The sequence below is a fragment of the Pinus tabuliformis genome, chromosome 5_1 (genome assembly GCF_031772625.1).
Source record: "Pinus tabuliformis cultivar Carrire ecotype Pingquan chromosome 5_1, CPIR1, whole genome shotgun sequence".
Classification (NCBI taxonomy): Eukaryota; Viridiplantae; Streptophyta; class Pinopsida; order Pinales; family Pinaceae; genus Pinus; species Pinus tabuliformis.
Window position 1 is genome coordinate 961,774,835 of NC_142305.1, and position 16,285 is coordinate 961,791,119.

The 16,285-nt window shown below is 35.5% G+C and overlaps 1 protein-coding gene across 2 annotated transcripts; it reads right to left on the bottom strand.

Annotated features, from left to right (window-relative positions):
* Nucleotides 1–7,694: 7,694 nt before the first annotated feature.
* LOC149167958 (putative pectinesterase/pectinesterase inhibitor 51) lies at nucleotides 7,695–12,086 on the bottom strand. 2 transcript variants are annotated; one of them, XM_089433271.1, is made up of 3 exons: nucleotides 11,879–12,086; nucleotides 10,370–11,558; nucleotides 7,695–8,276 (listed from the first exon to the last, which is right to left on the bottom strand). In XM_089433271.1, the coding sequence occupies exons 2-3, from the start codon at nucleotides 11,529–11,531 to the stop codon at nucleotides 8,026–8,028; spliced, it is 1,413 nt and encodes a 470-aa protein (XP_089289397.1). In that variant the 5' UTR covers nucleotides 11,532–11,558; nucleotides 11,879–12,086; the 3' UTR covers nucleotides 7,695–8,025. The 2 variants fall into 2 exon arrangements, with proteins under 2 accessions (XP_089289397.1, XP_089289398.1); XM_089433272.1 differs by lacking the exon at nucleotides 11,879–12,086 and having other exon boundaries at nucleotides 10,370–11,867.
* Between the last annotated feature and the right edge of the window lie 4,199 nt (nucleotides 12,087–16,285).

The following is a 16,285-nucleotide window of genomic DNA, read 5'->3' on the forward strand; positions in this document are numbered from 1 at the left end:
GGCCTCCGACCTCTAATATCGAGACTAACCACAACCCTCGCACAACTACCTCAGTATTCAAAGGTCTATTAAGTCCAGTTTGAGAATTTTCTGGAAAATATAGCTTCTTTTGTTCCAGTTGTATGATTAAGACGTAACGACATTTATGTTCTTTTCATTGTTCACACAGTCCAAATTAGTTTGCAAAATTACTTATATTAAATGAGATTCTCATTTGCACCATGTTCAATTATTTTTTCCAAAAATAACTAACACATAAACAGTCTTTAGCCTTTTGACATATACAAAGTCACAAATTTCACTAGAAAATTAAGCAAAACACATCTACACAGTAATACTTATCTAATTTGCTGCCTATACTGCAACATTAACTAGGAAGTCTCTCCACACGACCACGGGATTGTTGGAATCCAGAGGCACAGCAAACAAAATAAATACACAGCAAAATATCAAGCACATAAACACAGTTTTTAACGTGGTTCACCCAACCAATCTGGGCTACGTCCACCAAACATAGGCATCAGGAATTTATTAATCAAATTGGAGATTACATCAAGAAATCCTCACAAAACTCTCACACTCTTAGCAAACCATCCGAATGGTTGCCTGTTATATAGCATAGAGAATCTAACAGCCTCATTAACTCCCTCACATCAAATATAGGAGGCATTAACTCCCTCCCAACAACCTGGAGCTAATCTAGGACCTGAATTCTATTGTTGTCATCAGCTGAGATTTTTCCTATTTTGCTCTAAACAGAAAATCTCAACAATCTCCACCTTGACAACAATTCCCCTGATGCCCTGTTATTATTATTTTATCTTTTCTGCAAGCCAAGAGAAGCCAAACACCAACGTAGCTTCTCTAACAAAACTGGTTTCGTGAACATGTCTGCACAGTTCTCCTTTGTATGCACCTTTTCAAGAGAAACTCCCCTTTCAGTGATAACCTATCTTACAAAATGATACTTGATTGGAATATGCTTTGATTTACTATGATAGGCCGGATTCTTAGCCAAATGTATTGCACTTTGACTATCACAAAGTAACCTGATGTTGTCCTGTAACCTACCAAACTCACCAAGCAAACCTTTCAACCAAACCGCCTCTTTGCAAGCATGCGAAGCAGCAATGTATTCTGCTTCAGTAGTGGACAAAGCAACAATGTTCTGTAGCTTTGACATCCAGCTGATAGCTCCACCTGCAAGAGTAAAGACGTACCCTGAAGTTGACCTTCTCTTATCCAAATCACCTGCAAAATCGGAATCAACATATCCGCAAACAAATTCACTACTCTTATTGTAAGAAATACAATAACTACTTGTGCCTCTCAAGTACCGAAGCACCCATTTCACTGCTGACCAGTGTTCTTTACCCGGATTTTCCATGTACCTGCTGACAACCCCAACTGCATGTGAAATATCTGGTCGAGTACAAACCATCGCATACATTAAACATCCTACTACATTGGCAAACGGAATTCGAGACATATAATCCTTTTCTTCATCTGTATTAGGACATAAACTCGAAGAAAGCTTAAAATGGGAAGCTAAAGGGACTGAAACAGGCTTCACATTATTCATACCAAACCTCAAAAGTATTTTCTCAACATACTTCTGTTGTGATAGCCACAGCTTACCATTACTCATGTCTCTGAAAATCTCCATGCCCAAAATCTGTCTTGCCGCTCCTAGATCTTTCATATCAAATGTCCTTGCCATCTGAGTCTTCAACCTGTTGATTTCTTCAATGCTTTTTCTTGCTAAAAGCATATCATCAACATATAACACTAAGATAATGAACATGCCATTATTTAACTGCTTAAAATAAACACAATGATCATATTCACTTCTTACATATTTCTGACTCAACATGAAAGAATCAAACTTCTTATACCACTGCCGAGGCGACTGCTTCAGGCCATATAATGACTTCTTGAGCCTGCAGACAAATTTCTCATTGCGATGGTGAACAAACCCTTCCGGTTGTTCCATATATATTTCCTCATCTAAGTCACCATGTAGAAATGCAGTCTTAACATCTAACTGCTGCAACTCTAAATCAAGCAAAGCCACTAATGCTAACACAAGTCTAATTGAAACAATTTTAACCACTGGTGAAAAAATCTCATGAAAGTCAATACTGGCTTTCTGAGAAAACCCTTTTGCAACCAGTCTCGCTTTGTACCTGTCTTCCGTATCATTCACACCCCGTTTCAGCTTGTACACCCACTTGCATCCCACAATTTTCCTGCCTTTAGGAAGTTCAACCAGATCCCACGTGCCATTCTTACCTAAGGCCATCATTTCTTCCTTCATGGCTGCTTTCCATTTGTCACTATTTGAACCTTCTACAGCTTCCTGATAACTCAAAGGTTCATCATCGTTAGCGATCAAAGCAACTGAAGTAACATGATCATCATACCTTCTCGGAGGGCGTTTGATCCTTGTAGACCTCCTTAAGAATGTTTCTGGTGCTTCCACAATTGGTTGTCTATCAACTGTAGGAATTTCTTCATGATTGCCATCTGAGACCTGTTCACGTCCTCCATCTGAACCCTGTTCATAATCTGATTCTGAAACCTGTTCATGACTAGAATCTGAACTATGGTCGTTATGACTATCATTAGAAATGTTGTCAAACTGAATATGTTGGAAATCAGATACATCATCCTGTTTCAATCTACTATTTACATCTAACTGTACAAGAGAGGATTCATCAAACTTTACATCTCTGTTGATGATGATTTTGCGGGTAGTAGGATCCCACAATCTATATCCCTTTGTTCCATAACCATACCCAACAAAGACATACCTTTTCGATTTTGGATCTAATTTAGTTCGTTGATGTTTAGGCACTAGAGCATATGCATCACAACCAAACACTCTGAGTTTAGAATAATCACAAGGGTGTCCTTTCCATACCTCTTGCGGAACCTTGCAGCCTATTGCCGTTGATGGAGATCGGTTTATCACATAACAAGTTGTTGCCACTGCTTCTGTCCACAACTCCTTTTGCAACCCGGCGTTACTCAGCATACACCTTGCTCTCTCTAGAAGAGTCCTGTTCATGCGTTCAGCAACTCCATTCTACTGAGGAGTATAAACCGTGGTCTTATGTCTTTCGATCCCTGCATCCTTGCAATAGCTGTCAAACTCCTTGGAGGAAAACTCACCACCATTGTCAGTTCTTAAACATTTTATAGTTCTACCAGTGATGTTTTCTACCAATGCTCTAAACTGCTTGAAAACTGTAAAAACATCAGACTTCTTTTTCAACATGTAGACCCATACTTTCCGAGAAAAGTCATCAATGAACGATACAAAATATGACGAGCCACCATATGACGCTGTAGGGGTTGGACCCCAAACATCTGAATGGATATAATCAAGTATGCCTTTACTAGTATGTTTGCCTGTTTTAAACTTTTGTTTACTTTGTTTACCAAACAGACAATGTTTACAGAAATTCAATTTTCCAGATCTTAGATTAGGAAGTAACTTTCGGTCAGCCAAAATTTTCAATCCTCTTTCACTCATATGCCCCAATCTTTGATGCCATAAGTGAATGGAACTACTGTCCTGTTCAGACACCGACACATGATCTGACCCAGTTCTACCTTCTAATTGAAAAAGATTTCCTACCTTCTTAGCCTTCATCACTAGTAAGATACCTTTATAGATTTTCATAACTCCAGCTTGAATTACAGTTTTATATCCATTTGAATCAAGTGCTCCTAATGAAATCAAATTTTTCCTAAATCTGGTACATGCCTCACATCAGTTAATATTTTTGTTGTCCCATCAAACATTTGCAGTTGTATGCTCCCAATTCCCACAATCTTACATGTTACATCATTACCCATGTACACAACACCATCATCAATTGATTTATATGTTTTAAACCAATCTTTATGAATACACATGTGGTTAGATGCCCCGGAATCTAACAACCAATGTTGATCATGTTTTGAAACATTAACTGACAATACTTCATCACTCATACCTGAACCGGATACTGAACCTGTATCTGTGGTGTTGGCTTCCTTCTTTTCTGTCGAAGAGCCTTCTTTAGCAGCCTGCTTTCGCTTCCAGCAATCCTTTTTCAGATGTCCAGCCTTGCCACAATGCCAGCACTTCGCCTTTGGCTTCTTTCCTTTGGACTTTGAGCGAGAGTCGCTATGCTTTCCCCCAGAGTGTCTCTCTCGTGAGCGACCTCTGGCCATCATTACCTCTGATGTAGAGGTGTCTGCATTCGACCTCTTCCTTGTCTCTTCAGCCAACAAGGCTCCAAAAACATCGTCAAACTCAAGGATTTCTGATGTACTAAAGCTTATGGAAGTAACAAAGTGATCCCAGGATTCAGGCAAAGAACATAATAGAGTTATTGCCTTATCCTCTGAATCAAATTTCACATCTAGACTGTCTAATTGCACCAGTAAGGTATTAAAAACATTCAGGTGATCAGCAATTGAGGTACCTTCTTTCATTCGCAAACCATAAAGCTGTCGTTTCAGGAGAATTCAATTTGTCAAAGATTTCGTCATGTAGAGCTTCTCAAGCTTCGACCACAGGCCTGCGGCGGTTTTCTATGACACAATGTTGAACAAAACATCGTCCGCCAGACATAACCGAATTGCGCTCAGAGCTCTATCGTCCATCTCATCCCATTCATCCTCCGTCATGGAAGGAGGCCTTTTGTTTTTCCCCAACAGTGCTTTCGCCACACCTTGTTGAACCAGCAGATCGTGCATCTTCACCTTCCAGATCTCAAAATTATTCTTGCCATTAAATTTCTCAATTTCAAACCGGGCACTTTGAGTTTTCTCCATTTGTATCCAAAAACACAATAATCTCCAAAACTAACCAGCAATTAAAAAACAACTGCCTATGCCTTTGTTTTTACACAATAAAAAAAAACTACCTTATTGTTGTGCAAAATTACTGAGTATCAAACTCAAGAGTAATACATCCCTTTCAGGCAAAATAATTTACTCTCTCAAAAGTTTCGGGCAAATAGTTTCGCCGAACTGAACTTGGACACAACCTAACAGGATTATGTGATTTTGGGTCGACTGTTATTGATAAAATTCACATATTTACACAGCGCATATATTTAAACAACAACACAGTTTTTTTTTTAAAACATATCACCGCTGTTGCAAATATATATATCTACGCTGTTTGCAAAATATACCCACGCAGGTTACAAATCCATGCTGTCCGGTTATATATCCACGTTGTTTATTAAAGACATATACATGCTGTTTTAAATGCACGCTGTTTTAAAACCCATATCTACGCACAACACAATCCATATGCACGCTGTTTTAAAACCCATATCTACGCATAGCACAATCCATATGCACGCTGTTTTAAACAACCCATATCTACGCACAGCACAATCCATATGAGGCCTGAACAAGTTCTCCCCATCCACGGAGTGCTGTCACAGCACAACGATTCCGAAAACATAACCCACACATAACCAGATTACAATTTCGTGTTGCAGTTTTAAAAAAAAACAATTACGGTTCTGTGTGGATTCGTGGGCCACCGAATCTTAAAGATGGTTGCATTATAATGTGAAACGTTTAAAAAATGCAAGGATTGCTTCCCATATTCAACGCACAGGTGTGTTTGTTTAAGACCAAAACAAAATACCTGGAGAACGCACCAGCATTGAATTCATTAACCCACGCTGCCTGAGTACGCACCAGCATTCAATTCTCCACGCACAGAAGGCAATAAAATCCTCTACGCGCACCAAGCAATACAGCATGCAGGCTCAGCCACGATCACGCCGTAGCGCTCCACCTCCAGCAGTACACAGCTCCCTCAGTGCTCCAGGACAGCCAGCGCTCCACCAGGGCTCTGATACCAATTGTTGGAATCCAGAGGCACAGCAAACAAAATAAATACACAGCAAAATATCAAGCACATAAACACAGTTTTTAACGTGGTTCACCCAACCAATCTGACCAAACATAGGCATCAGGAATTTATTAATCAAATTGGAGATTACATCAAGAAATCCTCACAAAACTCTCACCAAACCATCCGAATGGTTGCCTGTTATATAGCATAGAGAATCTAACGGCCTCATTAACTCCCTCACATCAAATATAGGAGGCATTAACTCCCTCCCAACAACCTGGAGCTAATCTAGGACCTGAATTCTATTGTTGTCATGAGCTGAGATTTTTCTTATTTTGCTCTAAACAGAAAATCTCAACAGGGATTGGCAATGTCATCCAACCTCCCCTCGACCTTCCTTTGATCCAAACAGTATAGGGTTGATCCCTGAGTTGAGCTAGCTTTCGAAACCTCAGGACCACCAGGTCCATCCCTGAGTTGAGCTAGGTTTCCAAACCTCAGGACCACCAGGTCCATCCCTGAGTTGAGCTAGGTTTCCAAACCTTGGGACCAACGGGTTCAGTTCAAAGCTTTAACTAACAGGGTTCACTTAAGGGTTGCATTGGTTCGAAGTCCATCTCAAGAACTCCTTAATATTTGTAGCGTCTTGGTCACCTGCACAGCTTCCTGTGTCAGGTTTCAGTTCCTGCCACTCTCTCTCCTCGAGCTTTTTTCCTTCTTTTCCTTTGGGAAAAATGTTCCTTCCTTGAATCTTTTCCTTTCTCTAAGAAACAAGAGAGCTTTGAACTGACCTAAGTGCTGCCTGGGAGGTTTATTATTTAAAGTCTACTTTTAATACCAAAACTTCTTTTCTTTAATTTTTTTCCTTTCATCTTAACACATCATTTGTTACTCCTTCCTCTAGATCACAAATAAATTAAATTCATAAAATAACTAGTCAAAGTGAATACTAAAATTAAAACAACAACAAAAAAATAATAAAATGAACAATCACATTTTATAGACTTATAATAAGAACGATCAATTTTTTTTTCCAAATTAAATTACATATATTCTGTGTAAACCTAAATACCTATATTTATGTTCTAGTTGAAATGAAAGAAAATTTAATACCTTGTAATCGATCTTTTGTACCACTCTACTTACAACCATGTGCGATGTTGAATCACTCCATATGCCTAAATCTTATACTTTAATTTCAACTGCAGTAAGTATATTTTCTTTCCGTGGAGTAAAAGTGTTGAAATACATTATTTACTTCACGAAATTAAATCCCCTTTTTTAAAGAAAGATTATATATAAACGATAAAATTGAAAATTTTACCATAGAAATTGAAATGTTTTAACAATATAGTGTTATCCTATATTAATAGTTAATTAATTACGTGGTAAACCGCTTGTGTAACTATAAGAGCCCATTCTTTTTGTTTTCATCTCTCGCGTCGATATCGATACGAACGGGTCCTTTTCGTTAGCATTTTATTGAAAAACCCAACGTATGAGTCGAGAAACCTCAAGTATATTAGTGTTAGTGTTGTGTTACAGTGCATACAGCTTCAGCAAAACTGAAAGAAATTAACACACTTTGTAGCTCAGTAAACTACTAAGACTATGTCAGACTGTGAAGTCTGTCAAGCAATCACCTTCGATGGAGGAGCTAACAAATATTGAAGCAGAAGAGGCGAGCAAGAGCTATCGATGAGAACAGAGGCGATGCAAATCATATTACTCTTTTTCTCTTTCATCTATACTAACTATAGGAAATCATTTTTCTCGTATGATGTAACCTCGATTTACAGCAACCAGGATTCAGGTAAGGTAACTATCAATAAACAGTATTCTTTATAGAGTACAGAACTGTGACGATATACTATCTGTAGTTGTAATCTTTATTTGTTGGTGATAATAAAGATGGCCATGATAGAATTTTACAGTTAAGTAAATTGATTGTTCTTTCATAAGCATGGGTGATTGATTGTTCTTTCATCAAGCATGGGTGATAGCATTCTACCACTAGGCCAATCATTCTTCCATCAAACATTGAAACGGGTCACAACCTAGTTTGGAAAAAAACACAATGCTATGAATTGCCTTGCACGAAGCTTTGGGCTGTGTACAAAGACATAGAGAGAGAAAATTTGAACGACCAGCTACAGGTTGGTGCAGTTCTGGAGAAGTGTGGCAGCAGTGTTAAGGAGAGAACCCTCAATTGTGCAGTCTGTATACAAGTGACGTAGCGCATGTGCGTAGAGACTGTAGTGGTGTCCACGGAAGGCGCAATTCTTGAATGTTGACAGATCACTGTCTACTCGTACAGCTACGCCATAACTTCCTCTTCCTTTCCCTGTGGCGCTGTTCTCGAAAGTTATGTCCCGTGCCACAAATCCATCGCCATTCACTCCTGCATATACGTTCATCCATTTCATTTCATTATTATTATTATTATTATTATTGCCCACCATTCATTTCTTTGTATTTTTATCTTCATCTAAAAACAATGACCATACAATTTTCAACCACCATGATTTAACTAGTAGTTCTGGTGTAATGCAAGATTTACAAGAGTGTAGACAACAGCTTAACGTTCGAAATTAGTTTTAATAAACGACTTCATCTGCTAAATTAATTGTATTTAAAACCTATTTCTTTCTAGATAGAGCTTCCATCTGATACCCATTTTTGTAGAGATAGAGCTTCATCGTTTGTAATAACAGTAGTATATAAATTAAATAGCCTGTTGGATTTGCAACAAGCCACTTCTTTCCTAATAAGTTTTACGTCATTAAAGAATTAAAAATCTTAAAACTAATTAAATTAATATCATTTTAAATTTTAAACTAATATTTAATTGAAAATAAAATATATATATATATGGAAAAAAAAATTATCTAGAAAAATTTAGCTTCATTTTAAACATGAATATTTTTAATCTACAAATATATTTTGTTATAATATTATGGCTAATCAATATCACATACTTAAAAAAATCATAAATCTTTTTATTTAACATATTTTTTATAATAAAATATGATTATCACCTATTAAAATTTGTGGTTTAATAAATTTAAAAATAAAAAATAAAAAATTCTTTAACATTATATTGCTCCTCATAAATAAAATAAAATAAAATAAAATAAAAACATTTAAAAATTATCATTATTTTACTAGTTTTAAAAATTATAATATTAACCTCATAAAATTTCATTGCAATAAAAAAAAAATGCTTCAAACATTAAAAAAAAAGAAGTGAAAGAAGTGAAAGGTATATTTTCATAATAAAAAATAAACTTTTTAAAAGATTGAAAAATATATTTTCATGATAAAAAATAAACTATTGAAAATTTCTTCTTTCCAATGATTATCCACTTAAAATTAAAATTAATAATTATATTATTAAAAAATGAAAAATAAAATAATTTCTAAAACAAATTTTTAAAATACAATTTCAAAATAATTTTTTTAATATAAAATAAATTCATTATTCCATTAAATAAATAAATAAATATTGCTTTATATAAGCTAAATTACATAATATAATTATTTTTATTTTTAACTAAAGAATATAGTATCATAAATTATATTTATGTAAGCTATATAGTACGATAAGACATTATCAAATGTGACTGTGATTGGAGCTTTGTATTTTAGTTTTATATACGAAGTTGATGTGGATGTTTACTCTAAACGTAAATTATATATATATATCCAGTTAGAAAAAAATAAAAATTTAACACCAAACAAATAAATGAAGGTTATTTCAGATTTTAACATAGTATAATAATAATATATAAGTCTATTTAAAAAAAAAAAAAAAAAAACCAAACACCTAAATACGGGAGCGATTTTCGTCCCAAAATTATGGATTCAAAATAAAATATAAAAAATCACATAAGATAATAGTACATGCTTCATTCCTTGAGGTTTGTTTCGATTAAAAGTGGGAGAAAGATATGTGATAAATCAGTAATCTAGGCGAAGTTCTTATCGGGTGTAGTACCCATTCAAAGAAAAAGATAGACCGATAAAAAATGATACAGGATTTGTAACCCGGGAGAAAAGGAAAGGCTAGAAGCAGCACATGGAATAAAGCATGAAAATTTGATCTGGTTTCTGTAACTGGCTGTGCTTGAACTCTATGCTGTAAGTGAAGTTAATTTTTTAATTTGTATTTCTCCAATACAGGTCCGGACAGCTCTAGTTCTTTTATGCTGTGGCAGCTTTTGAAGCTGCTCCAGGCCTCGTAATCTGTTGTTGACTTAGATAACATGTGTTTCAGAAACCTAGAACCCACGGATAAAAGATCCTGAGATTCCACGAGGGCGGCCGAAATTGTGCAATTGCAGTATATTGGTCTACTCAACCTAATAATGGGGGCTAATTTTAACTACATTTTAAAATTTAAAGAACAGAGTAAACAGCCATAATTTATACAATTAAGGCAAGAAAGTGATAAATCAGATCTATGCATGTGAATTAGGGCAAAAGATGAAATACCGACAGTTGTGGAACTGTATATACTTCCACCAAGATCCTGCGCAGATCGATTCCCAGTGATGACAGTCTGAGCGATGCCATCTCCCAGTAGCATCAAGTTGAACTTAGTGGGAGGAATCCTAACAATCTCTTCATACACCCCTGCTCTGATATAGATTATGAACCTCGCAGAACAATAGTCTGGTGCTCTGTCCACAGCAGCCTGAACTGTTGAATATGGGGAGGAGCCATCCTTAGAAACTGTTAGATTAGGAACAATTTCATTCGCCGTTGGAATACTTTTATGCAGAAGGGATAGCCATAGCCATAGCCATTTCTTGTCAGATGAAGCTCTTGAGCCCTCTAAATTCAGTGGAGGTTTCCAGGAACTGATATTAGGCCCATAAGTGCCCAATGCATCAACCATCCTTAGGGCATTGCTAGTTAAAATGATGACCCAATCTGTTTGTTTTACGGCTTTTCTCACCGCTTTGCTTCTGCCTGGAATGTGTTTCAATGCCGATTGACAGTCAGTCTGGTAAGTGAGCACAGCTCCTAGCCATGTTTTAATTACTGGAATATTATTCACATTGTACAGAGGAGTAGCTCTGCTCTTGGTCAACCATCTAATGGAAGCCTCTAAAAACTCCAAGCAATTTAGAATTGCATTTTTTGACTTCATATTACCTGCTGCAGAGGCACCCTGCAATAGTCTTCCCAATAACAAATGAATTTTATGGGATCCCTCTGAAGACAAATCCATTGTTGCCATTATAATCTCACCAACATCTGCCTTACAAATGCCCCTCGTAATCAGAGACGATCTGCAGACATCTGGGGACTGTGTGGCCTCACATGCAATACTGATTACTGGAGATAGTTGGTCCCAATTGTCGCTCTCAATTAGATTCTTGGCATGCTTCTTTTTAGAGCTGTGGGGTAGAAAGACCGTGATGGCAAGGATGACTGCTATCATGATCAGTACTGAGCCTATAATAACTGAAATTCTGAAGCTTTTACTCAAACCCTGTTCACTATCTGCAAGATCGAGATTTGGCTTTGCGATCTCGCCTTCCACAGACTGAACTTCCCATTGATCAAAGCAAGCACTCACTTTGGATGCTTCTTCTAGCTCACGTTGATGAATATTCTCTACTTCTTCATCTACATTCTCTCCACCCATCTTCGTTTTTCCCCTAATCTAATTTTTCTGCAACCAAATCACTGAATCTTCAAACCTCAAATAACCTTTAACAATGCTATATGTATTGGTCAGGTGCTTAAGATTGGGGTCACTATTACACCCGTCTGTTGCTACAACATGTTTCTAATCTAAAAAATTGGATAAACATATTATTCACCCAAATCATTCAAACTAAAATCTATTTTTTTATTCTTATATATTATTTTAAATAATTAACCAAACCACTCAAACTAAAATCCTTTAATACCATACTCTAATACTTATAAACAAACAAACTAAGGAAGGAGGCATTACTAGTTCTACCCGTTCTTAACAAAAACACTCACAGGAGCTATTGATTTTCTGCGCATAATCCTTGAGACCTGATTTGAATCTCATCTCCACAAGCCTTTCATAAAATTCTCGACCTGTGATATCCCAGTGACCGAGCATTTACGTATCATCATCTTGTTTGATAACCATATGCTGCAGATCTGCGAACATTAGGTGCAGAACGTGATGTCCTTCCTGAAAGCATCGACAAATTTTGAACTCATCAACTTCCAGCCAGATTAAATAATTGAAACCCAGAGGGTGGCCCTCGTCCTTACACTTTAATCAGGCTAGCTGTCAGTCAGTTTAAACAGGCAGTGTCACTGCTACTTTTAGTGGGACTGGACGATGCAAGTAATTGGGATGGTGACGGACAATGGCGACCCCACGAGAAGAGTGAAAACAGTGCAGAAGAGAAGAGATCATTCATTCTTCCATTCATGCCTGTCCACGTCCAGGACGATAAGATGATTTTCTCTATCTCCATATCGCCCCATCCCTACCCCACATTACATTTTTTATACTTTTACCTCTGACATACTCCCAAATAGAATAGGAATGGAAGAATCTTGTGTGAGCTTTTAAAATTTATTTGGTCTAGGTTTGGCAGGGTTGGAATGGAGAAGTCTATTGATTGGATTTTTGGTGATAATTTTTTTTTACTATATAGTTGATTTTTTATTTTATTTTTAAATGTGTTTTAATATATAAATGGATTTAGTATATTAAAAATTTATAAAAAGTAAATTAAAAAATTTAAATTTATTATTCTAAATTTTTTTATCAAATTTCAGACAAAATTCAAATTTATTATTCTAAAAAATATCATAAAATTTTGAACAAGACTTATAAGAAAATATCACCCAAAAAATTAGAAAACATTCAATAGTTAGACTATATAAAATTGGAAATATAAATTTAAATTGTTAAAATAAATTTGATATAATTTATGAACTATGCTTAAATTAATGGTTGAAAATGTGTTTAAAAATGTTTATAATAAAAATGGAGTCTATAAAGAGTAAGGATATCCTTTTATAACTCGTTGCAAAATTTGATGAATATGGAGCAAAGTCAATACATGTTTGTTTGGATATCCAAATTTTACATTAGATACAAGTTCAAGTATAGAGTAGTTAGGTTACTCCTCTTTTCTTTTCGACTTTTGATATTTTATAGGAAATTAAAAACACAATCCCTTGGTTGAATAGCAACACATTTGATAATTTAAAAAGTGGAATGAGAGCAAAAACCCAAATATGTCTTGGACCTTAAACATATCTTGAAAACTTAACTAAATCCTATTTGAATAGGATCAAAAAAATTAGACACCTCTAAGATAGAAACGAAACCAATATCTAATAGCAGAACTTCCTTGGATAACATATCCACTAGGCATTATTTTCCTTGTATGTATGAAGAACTTGCACATCATCATATTGCTCTTGTAATTGGTGGATTTTCCTTTGTCACGATTCTAAATGAAGGACCCTTAAGTCAACTCTTCCATTGAACTAGTCCACAAGGACTTTTGAATCCCCATACAATTTGAATACTTTACTTACTTCCAAAGGGAAATCCTCATGGCAGACCACATAGCAAGGAGTTCAACTATAAAATTTGTGCATTGGACAATACTTAATTTGCATTTATTCATTAGATTATGGGAGAATAAAATAACTATACCCCCACCAAAAACATCTCTTTGAGTGGCTCCATCAAAAAATCTCCATACTATACCACTCAACAGCCCCACATCTCTAATTAGCATGATCTCCTTCCCTTTCAATGGTTTCACTTGCTCAAGATAAGACGATCTTGCATTGTGTGCAATAACTTCAGAGAATGGTTTCACTTGCTCAAGATAAGACGATCTTGCATTGTGTGCAATAACTTCAGAGAATGGTTTCACTTGCTCAAGATAAGACAATCTTGCTTTGTGTGCAATAACTTTAGAGAGAATCATAGAGTCTTCAAGTACACAACGATTTCATCCTAGCCAAAAAAATTGCCTTCACATAAATTACAAAAGGACAGTGAATAAATAAATGAGCTATAGACTCTTCATTCATCCTACATAGAACACAAAATCCAAGACCTACCCATTGTGGCTTAACAAGAATATCCCAAGTCAATATTTTTCCTTCCAATAACAACCAAAGGAACAACCCGCGTTTAATGGGGCCTTGCCCCTTCCATACTAATTTGTGCCACCATTTTGAAGAAGCAAGATGGTTTTCTTGAATCAGCCCATGGTATCCTAATCTAGAGGTTATATTTTCACTTTGTTTATTTTTAGCCCAAATGTCTTCCTCCTTCTTGTTAATTACAATATCAATGTTAAGTGAATTCAATATAGAAGAGCTCCATTCACTTGCATAAACATAAGAAAGGCCTAAATCTTGAGTTGAAAGTTATCTTAACTATCTAAAGTTGCATCTACCAACCTAGCAACATTCACAATAATTATTTCAAAACTTCTACCATACTTCAACTTACAATATTCTATAATAATTGAAATCATATTTAAAAATAATAAATTATATTTTATAATAATAAAGTAGAAATATTTTGATGTCATTCATGGTAGATTTTGTGTATTTAATATATATAGATTTTGTGCATTTAATGAATATGAATCAAAGTCAATCCATATTTGTTTGGATGTCCAATTTTACAATCAACATTAGTCGAGTATAAAGTACTGTTAGGTTCAGTCTCCATCTAATTACTAATTACGTTCAGTCTCCATCTCATTACTAATTCGAATTCTGTTAAAAAACCAAAGTAATACAGTAATATGCTATTTTCTAATCAATACTGGTGATTTAAACCACTCAAATGCAATGTGAATGGAGACTTAACAACCATTATTGATACATCAGATTCGGAGGGATGGAACGATTGAGGCGGCCTATGTATCGCGCCCAGATTTCCAGATTGACATCCCCACACGGAAAATGCCTCAAAAGAAGAGCCATTTCCACCAAATTGGCAACCAAACAAATAAAAGAACCGTAATTGATAAGCTCGGAACAGAAGGAAATCAAATACAAATTGAATTTTACGCCTAGCGGGCCCAACCCCCATTCCTCTTTGGCTTTGGCGTACGCACGCACGCACAGTGGGGAATGGCCGGTCCTTTTGCGAGTAGTGGAATATACGCATCGATGCATGTGCAGAGCGGGAATAGCCCTAGGTACGTACATCTATTCCTCCCTCGCCCTCTGCACAAAAGCATCTGTCCGAGTCAGAGAGTGGACGAAGAAAGAGCCACAACAGAACCCTATTCTCACTTCAAGATTCCACTGCATGTGCCACTAATAAGCTGGCTGAATGTGACATACGTCATTATTGACCCAATAGTAAAGGGGCAACATTCAGCCAATAGTAAAAGCCAGTGACTGGTGACAGATCACTTCACGCAATCTGTGCCATTATTATGCGTTAGCTGTAACGCTATGCTGTTAATAAGCCCCAACTGTAGATTCGGTGGGGGCCTAAAGGCTGCCTCCTCCTAATAATAATACACTACTGATACATACTGTGGTGAGTGAAGACAATCAGGTTATCGGGAATGGATAGATCAGTAGGTATACCTGCAAGTTGCATATCTATATTTCTCTCCTTAAACTTGAACTTAAACTTACCATTTGTCTTTTCATCCTCTCTTCATTATTACAGACAGTAATGCCCCCACTTCCTCTTATTCCTTATTCTCCTGTACTTTTTCTTTATTAATCAAAGTGAAACCAAGTACACTGGTTTCATTGGCTTAAATGCAAAATTCACATGGACAAATGTTTGATTATGCTTTTGCAGAGATGTGAAAGAAAATAATTTATATAGTCAAGTTTCGTGATATATTTCAATTTTTCTATTTATTTATAGGTGTAGTCTAATTTATAAATAAAAAGTTTTTTTATCTGAATCACAATTTCAAGCAAGATTGAGATTTTTTGTGGTTTAACATACATTTTTGAATGCATAAATAGATTCAGCACCCTGAAAAACTCAAAAGACACTCGGATTCTACAGATTAAACAACTTAAAACTCAAGTTTTAATATTTTGATAAAAATCAACAAAAAAATATATATTTTGAAAAATTGTTATTTAGGCTATAAGTTACACTAAGCCTTATTTATATTTTGTATATGTAAATATATAACTCATTTACTAATTAAATGGAATTATTTTGCATATTTATTTGATAAATTTCAATTTACTATCAGATAAAATAATCAGTTAATGTTGTTATCTATTTTATTTTGACTTTCACTTGTATATTTTTTTTGACTTATTAATTAAATGAAATTATTTTACATATTTATTTGATAAATTTTCAATTTATTATCAGATAAAAATAATCAGTTAATGTTGTTATCTTTTTTATTTTAACTTTCACTGTACACTTTTTTT